This window comes from Choloepus didactylus, chromosome 3, assembly GCF_015220235.1.
Source record: "Choloepus didactylus isolate mChoDid1 chromosome 3, mChoDid1.pri, whole genome shotgun sequence".
In the NCBI taxonomy this organism is placed as follows: Eukaryota; Metazoa; Chordata; class Mammalia; order Pilosa; family Megalonychidae; genus Choloepus; species Choloepus didactylus.
In genome coordinates, this window is record NC_051309.1 from 169327473 (window position 1) to 169336370 (window position 8898).

Genomic DNA, 8898 nt, shown 5'->3' on the forward strand with positions numbered 1-8898 from the left:
ATATATATTTCAGTGCTGTTATTTGAGTTCACAATGTCATGCTATCATCACCACTATCCATTAACAAAACATTTCCTCATTCCAAATAGGAATCCTGTACATTTCAAGCTTTAATTTCCCATTTCCTGTCTGGTATACACATACATATGGTAGATAAATACAATGGAATATTGTTCAGTCATAAAAAGGAATGAGGTCTTGCTACATGCAACAGCATGAAGATATGAAGACATTGAAGACATCATGTTGAGTGAAATAAGCCAGACACAAAAGCAAAGGTTGTATTATCTCACTGATTTGAAATAATTGCCAACCAAGAATTTTATAACAGCAAGACTGATTTTCAAAACTGAGTGAGAGATTAAGGATTAGGATATTCCTGGGTAAACAAAAGTGGAAAGAGTTCTTCACCAATAGATTTGACCTATAAGCAATTTTAAAGGAATTCTTCAGGCTGGAAAGAATGGACAGTGGACAGTGGATAAAACTGGCATAAAGAAATAAAGACCTCCAGTAAAAGTAACAATATGGGTAATTATAAATGCCAGTACTATTATATTGTATTTTTTGGTTTGTAACTCCACTTTTTCCTTTTTACTGGTTCTAAATGCAAATACATACAAAGTAATGATAAATCTATGATTTTATTGAAAAATGTATAAAGATATAATTTGTAACAATTACAACAAAAAGGCAGGGGGAAAGAGGGGCAAAGGAACAGTGTATGTGAACACTGATGAAATTAAATTGTTATTAAATCAAATGTGATTCTTACTGATTTAAAATGTTAAATTTAAATCCCATGGTCACCACAAAGAAAATACCTAAAAATATACAAAGAAGGAAATGAGAAAGGACACAAAATGTTACACTAGCAAAAATCAAATAAATACGAAAGTAGACATTCATGGAAGAATAGAGAGACAAAAATGGTGTAAGTCTTGCAAAGGCCAAATAGCAAAATGGTGTAAGAAAGCCTTGCATTATCAGTACTTTAAATGTAAATGTATTAAACTCCCCAGTAAAAGGGCAGAGATTGACAACATGGATAAAAAAACATGATTCAACTATATGCTATTTACAAGAGACTCCTGTTAAATTCAAAGAAGTAGGCTGGAAGTGAAAAGATGGAAAAATACACCATGCATATGTAACCAAAGAGAGCTGGAGTAGCTATATTAAATCAGATAAACTAGACTTTGAGTCCAAAACTGTTATGAAGGAAAAAGAAGTTTTCCACATACTGAACCTCAACAAGAAGATATAAATATTATAAATATGTATGCACTTAACGGCAGTATCCCCAAATGCAAGGAGCAAACATTGACAGGTTTGAAGGGAGAAATAGAGAGTTCTACATTAATAGTAGGAGACTTCAAAACATCATTTTCAAAAATGGATAGACTGCCTAAATAGAAAGTAAATGAGGAAATAGAAGATTTTAATGATACTGTAGACCAACTAAACCTAGCAGATATATTATATATATATATATATATATAAACACTTCACCCAACAGCTGTAGAATACATACTCTTCTCTATTGCACATACATGGATCATCCTTCAGAATAAACCATTCATTAGGTCACAAACAAGTCTCAATAAATTAAAAAATATTGAAATCATATAATACATCTTTTCCAACATCAACGGAATGAAGCTAGAAATTAGTAAGAGAGGGATCTCTGGAAAACTCACAGACATGTGGAAATTAAACAAAGCATTCCTAAACAACCAATGGAGTTGAAGAAAAGATTCCAAGAGAAACAAGAAATATCTTGAGGCAAATGAAATAAAAAACACAACATAAGAACACTTAAGAGAGAGAGCAAAGGCAGTGATGAAAGGTAACTTTACAGCTCTAGATACTTACATTAAAAACTAAGAAAGAACTAAAAGCATAGGCCTAACATCACAATGGGTGCATCTAGAAAATGAAGAGAAAACTAAACCCAAAGCAAGAATAAGTAAGGAAATAACATAGAGTGGAGAAAATTAAATAGAGAAGAGAGAGAGAGAAAAAACAAATCCGTAAGTTGTTTCTTTGAAAAGCTCAATAAAATTGACATACCCATAGCTGATAAAAAATGAGAGAGGATACCAATAACCAAAATCAGAATTGAAAGGGGGACATCACCACTGACCACACAGAAATAAAAAGGATTATAAGAGTATACTATGAACAACTATAGACCAAAAAATTAACAATGTAGATGAAATGGAAAAATTCTAGAAACACACTAACTACCTATGCTGACTCCAAAAGATATAGATGACCCCAATAGAGAAATAACAAGTAAAGATACTGAATTACTAAACGTAAACCTCCCAGCAAAGAAAAGCCCAGTAACAGATGATGTCACTGGTAAATTTTACTAAATACTCGAAGAATTAACACCAATCCTGCTCAAACTTTTCCAAAAAATTGAAGAGAAGGGAATCATTCCCAACTTATTCTATGAGGGCAACATCACTATAATACAAAATCCAGATAAAGATACCAAAACAAATAATATTACTGACCAATATCCTTTATGAATACAGATGCAAAACTCCTCAACAAACTAGTAGGAAACCGAATCCAACAGCATATTGAAAGAATTATACAAGAAGAATAAAAGAGGTTTATCCCAGGTGTGCAAAGGTGGTTCAGTGTAAGAAAATCAATTAATGTAATACACCACATTAACAGCATGAAGGAAAAAAACAAACCATGATCATTACAATTGATTCAGAAAAGGCATTTGACAAAATCTAGCAACCCTTCTTGATTAAAACACTCAGAAAAAAATAGGATTAGAAGGAAACTTCCTCAACATGATAAAAGATATATATTGAAAAACTCACCACTAATATCATACTCAATGGTGAAAATCTGAAAGCTTTCCCTTTAAGATCAAGAACAAGACAAGGATGCCCAGCATCACCACTGTTATTCAACCTTGTGCCAGAAGTTTCAGCTAGAGTAATTAGGCCACAAAAAGAAATAAAAGGCATCCAAATTGGAACAGAAGAAGCAAATCTTTCCTTATTTGAAGATGACATGATCTTACACTTAGAAAATCCTGAAAAATCTACAACAAAGCTGTTAGAGCTAATAAATGAATTCAGCAAAGAGTTGATTCAAAATCCACACATGAAAAAATAGAAATGCTTCTATACATTACTAATGAACAATCTGAAGAGGAAATCAAGAAAAAAATTCCATTGGCAGTAGCAACTAAAAAAATAAAAATCCTAGGAATAAACTCAACCAAGGCTCTAAAGGATATGTACACAGAAACCTACAAAATTTTGCTAAAAGAAATCAAGGGGGATCTCATTAAATTGAAGGGCATTCCAAGTTCATGTATTGGAAGACTAAATATTGTTAAGATTTCAATCTACCCAAATGATTTACAGATTTAATAAAATTTCAAAAAACTTCCAACATATTTCTCTGCAAATGCTAATCATCAAATTTATATGGATGAGTAAGTGGCCCCAAATAGCCAAAAACATCTTGAAAAAGAAGATCAAAGTTGTAGGACTCACACTTCCCAATTTCACAAAGCCACAGTGATTAAAAGTGCATAGTACTGGCAAAGGACAGACATATAAACCAATGAATGAGTTGAGAGTTCAGAAATACTGCCACCACCCATCTATGGCTAATTAATTTTTTCAAGGGCCCCAAGGCCACTCAATGGGGAAAGAATTGTATCTTCAATAAATATGGTGCTAGGAAAACTGGATATCCATATGCAAAAGAATGAAGGTAGACCCCTACCTCAAACCATATACAAAAATTAACTCAAAATAAATGAAAGACTAAATATAAGAACCAAAGCTATAAAACTGCTAGAGGAAAACATAGGGAAGCATTTTCAGGACTTTGTATTAGGCAATGGTTTCTTAGACTTTATATCAAAAGCACAAGCAAAAAACAACAAAAAATATTTATTACTAGGACCATCAAAATTAAAAACTTTTGCACATCAAAGAACTTTATCATGAAAGTAAAAACGTATGGAATGGGAGAAAATATTTGGAAACCATATATGTGATAAGAGCTTAATATCCAGAATACGTAGAACAATCCAACATTTCAACAACAAATAGAGAACCAAATTAGAAAATAGGCAAAAAACATAAACAGACATTTCTCCAAAGGTGATATACAAATGGTCAAAAAAGCACATGAAAATATAGTTGGCATCATAAGCCAGTAGGGAAATGCAAATTAAAACCACAACGAGATAACATTTCACATCTGCCAGAATGAATACTATCAAAATAAAATAAAATAAAAAAGCAGAAAATAACAATTGCTGTTAATTTCTGGAGAGGATGTGGAGAAATAAGAACACTTAGTCATTGTTGGTGAGAATGTAAAATGCTACAGCAGCTGGGGAAGACACTTTGGCAATTCCTCAGAACATTATGTATAGAATTCCCAAATGACTTGGCAATCCCACTTCTAGGTATATATTCCCAAAGAATTGAAAGCATGGACTCAAACAGATTTTTGCAACTTGACATTTATTGAGTCATTATTCACCATTACCAACAGATGGAAGCAACCCAAATGTCCATTAACAGATGAATCGAAAAACAAAATGTGCTGTATACATAAAATGGAATATTATTCAGCCTTAAAAAGAATGAAGTTCTGATACATGTAACAATGTGTATGAACCTTGAAGACATTATGTAGAGTGAAATAAGCCAGACACTGAAGGACAAATATTGTATGATCCCATTGATATGAAATAATCAGAATAAGTACATTCATAGAGTCAGAAACTAGAATACAGATTAACAGGGCCAGGTGGGAGTAGGAAATGGGGAGTTAATGCTTAACTGGTTCAGAGCCTCTGTCAGCAATGGTGGAAAAGTTTTGGTAATGGATGGTGGTGGTGGTAGCACAATGTTGTGAATGTAATTAATGGCACTGAATTATCTATATGAATGTCATTAAAAGGGGAAATTTTAGGTAGTATATGTGTTACTAGAATAAGCATTTTTTAAAAACGATAGAACTGTACAACACAAACAACAAACTGTAATGTAAACTATGTATTATAGTTAAAAGCATAATTATAATATTTTTTATCAATTGCAACAAATGTACCCTACTAATGCAAGTGTTAATAATAGGGAAAACTATGTATGTGAAAGAGGGTGTATGAGAACTCTGTTTTCAGCATGTTTTTTTCTGTAAGCCTACACCTTCTCTAATAAAAATACAAATTAAAAAAAGCACCAGATAGCAGGCAGCTTGAGCTATTTTACTGATCTGCCATCATCTTCTACCGAAGACTAAACTACATAATCTGTGAGACCCAGTACGAAATCAAAATGTGGAACCCCTTGTTCAAAAATTATTCAGAATTTCAATACAGCATCAGCAGAGAGCACTAAACCAAGTATGACGCTCTTCTAAGTTCGGGGCCCTGTGTGACAGTAAAGGTCACACAGCCATGAAACTGGAAAACGATGTATCATCATTTTCTATGCACACCGGAACATCGAATTTCCATGCCTTGCACAGCGTCCACAGCAGGATGGAAGGAAGGAAGGAAAGAGGAGGATTGGAGGTCAGGAAAAAGAGAAGGAAGAAAGGAAAGGAGTGGGGGAGGGAATGAGACAGGAGGAAGGAAAATATCAAAGAAGAAATCAATAATCTTTCTCTCCTAAATTTGTGGTTTTAAATATAATTTAAGAACCTCAGTATTTACATATGTTAAATATTGCTTAATAAATTCTAAAGTTATAGGGACCTGTTAATATTTACCTGTTCAAATTACAAAAGGTCACAGCCGGGAACTCCATCTTTTCCACATACTGAACCTCTACAGACGTCGTGGTTGGCCATGTGAAGTAGTTGACCAGGCGACTGTAGATCTGCCACACCAAGAGTGAGACTGAGCCGAGAACTACCACCACCCAGATGGCCTTCCGAGCTTTGCTCCGGTTCCGAACAATGTTGTGTATCCCGTGAAAGGTGGTAGAGATGGCAAAGTCGTGGTCAAACTTCTTCCGGTCAGTGGGAGATGGCAGTGGTTTCTTTGAAAGGCAAAGCTTTACCTTTTCCAGGAGTCCTGGAAATAAACAACATAATTAAACAAGAAAATAATTAAACAACAACAAAGAAAGAATGAGTTGAGAAACGTTAAGGCTATGGTATATAGAATGCAAGTAACATAATTTAAAGCAGGTTACCAAAATTCATCTTTAGTTGGGTGAAAATTTATTTAGGAATCAAAAATTTTAAGTCTTGACTGCATTGGTCTAAGGGGGATATACTAATGCTGTTCAGAAAAGCTTTAATACAGCTTTTAGGCTGAGATGTCTCTCCTTAATGCAAATGTATTGGTACCATCATACAAATTTTTTCTCTTACGACTTCAAAATCAACCCAACCTTTTCCAATTACTCACAACTCATTATCCTTAAACAATTTGCTTTAATTTTTAAAATACCCTTTCATCCTGAAGAATCACAAATCTCTTAGATATCATGAATGAAACCAGGCTTATTCTTCTGAAAGTCATCAATGGAGTTAAACCTCCACTTATTCTTCAATTAATTTTAGCCCTATGGTGGTGTATTTTAAGGCTGAATGTAAGTTCCATGACTTCATAAGCTTTAAAAAAAAAAACAACATTTTATTTCTATTGTTTACTTAATCTGAATATATAAATTTTAAGTTGTATAGTTAGGTAAGTAATCTATTTTCTACTTCTTTAGAAAATGAATTCATCTTTCAAGATTGTCAGTATTCAATGAAATTGTGTTTATTCCTATTGATTTGCAGGGACTCATAAAAGAGGCCCTAAAATATTTTATGTAACATATGATATATTCAGAAGGTTCTTTAGGTTTAATTTGGATTCACTTGTCTGTTGGAGAAGATGTGGAGAATTCCTTTGCTGAACAAAGGCTGAAGTGAGATGCAGTTTAGAGAATGAGATGGCCTTTGGAAGGGGAAGATGTAACTTCCAGTCCAAGCCTAGCCTTTTGTAACCCCTGTGACCTTAGCTAAATTTCTTAATCTCTCTAATACTCTGTTCCTCTTCTGCTGAACGGCAGCAATAACCGTTTCTGTCTCATGAGTTTATTTTGAATTTTAAGTGAGATAACACTTGGAGAGGCTTAGCTCATTACCCAGATCGTAATAATTATTCGATTAATACCAACTGTTCATTATTCTGCTAACTTAGTTGTGATGTGGTAAAATATTGGGAGATTTTAGCAAACTAAGGTTCTGGTTTAAGAAATGAATTCTTAATGGGCTCATAAATGCTCATAACTAGGTGAATTAACTGTTGTATCTTTTCTTTCATTTCCAGAAAGTATTATTTCTGCCAACTAACCAGAATTAATTTACTTCCAAAGCATTTCAAACACTACTTATCATGAAATCATTGTCTCACACTTCATATCTCTAATTAAATATCTAAGTTCATTAAAGTCATGGGATAAGTGATGATATATAAAAGAAACTTATGAACATTTTTTAAGGAATGTTATTTCATTTCTAAAGTGTTAAGACACAATTAAAAATAGTATGATTATTTTACAGAGAATATTTGCTAAGCAGGAAAGCTTGTATTAATTGGATTAGCTTGAAGTTGGATTAAAATGTTACAATAGCCTCCATGTAATATTTTTAGTTTCAAATTAGGTAAAGTATATAAAGTAAAAGGCACGGTCTCAGGGGAAACCAAGAAGTAAAAAAATTGCTATTATTACTATTGTCAAATTAAATCTACTTATGTTATTTTGCATATTTTTTAGGCAACAATGAGAGGAATTCATTATGTTGAAAGCACAACTCACTCTCTGAGCAATTCGCACCTTTCCCATTAGAAGGACCAAAGCTGTTAAGTGCAATCTAGTAACCAGTAACTGGGCCAAGCGAAGTGTTGCTGGTTGTAAGCACTACATTGAAAAATGTTTCAAGTTTATCTATCAAATATCAGTCCATATAAACTAGATCAATTCTTTGACATTTGCTTTGCTCTTACTAGAATGATCACACACAGCTTGTAAAATTATCATTATTTATTTGAATAATTATTTTAGGTTTAGAAGAAACAGGGTAATTCCTTACTATGAGGAAGGTTGGAATTGGTTTAACAAATTCCCTGCCAGCCTGCATAGCAGAACTCATTTCACTTTCCTGACTGAAGCACACACTGTATGATTGTGTCAGGTGGCTCTTGTATTCATTTTTGATCATCACAGCAGCATTTTTGAGGGATACCAAATAAATTGTGCTGTCTTTTAAAAATAAATAGAAACTGTAAACCAAACAAAACAAAATACAGAGATTCTGGCATATAGCAATATTTTTACAACTATTTTTGGCTCCCTCATACATATTAGTCATTTCCTAAGTATCAAAAACTGTATTACTATAGGGTAGTATATGGGGAAAATACACCTAAAAATGTAAAAAACAAAACAGAACTGTATTACTTGTATTATACCCCAGTAAAATTAGAAAACAGATTTCCCAAATGAAAATAAATATTCCTTTCCCTTTGCCAGTCTCTAGAAATTTGTAATCTCTAGAAATGAAAATTGCATCATGAAAGAATAACTGTTTTGAGGATTTTACTCCTTATTCACCTTTCTTACCATATGCTTTGGGTTTCTCAGTCGGCTCCATTCGTAATTTCAGTGAGCAGAAGTCCTCAGGGTATACCCGACTTTCCTAAATAACTATATTCATTTTGTAGCCTTTATATAAAATACAGCAGTTGAGGTAGTAAAACCCGGGGCAATTTAAATGTTTGTGTTGCCATGTTTTGCCTCATAAAGCACATAATCTGCAAATGAAAAATGCTGGCAGACCCAGCTCTGGGCATTTATGGATTGATGAGAAGCTATCCTAGAATGAATACAT

The 8898-nt window shown here is 33.3% G+C and overlaps 1 protein-coding gene across 1 annotated transcript in view; it reads right to left on the reverse strand.

The window, feature by feature from the left end:
* ASIC5 (acid sensing ion channel subunit family member 5) overlaps positions 1-8661 on the reverse strand; it is a 34789-nt gene extending 26128 nt beyond the window's left edge. Inside the window, exons 1-2 of the mRNA XM_037830882.1 lie at positions 8622-8661; positions 5779-6085 (exon numbers count right to left, since the gene is read on the reverse strand). Of these exons, the coding sequence (XP_037686810.1) occupies positions 5779-6085; positions 8622-8661 (347 nt within the window). The remainder of the gene's footprint in view (positions 1-5778; positions 6086-8621) is intronic.
* Between the last annotated feature and the right edge of the window lie 237 nt (positions 8662-8898).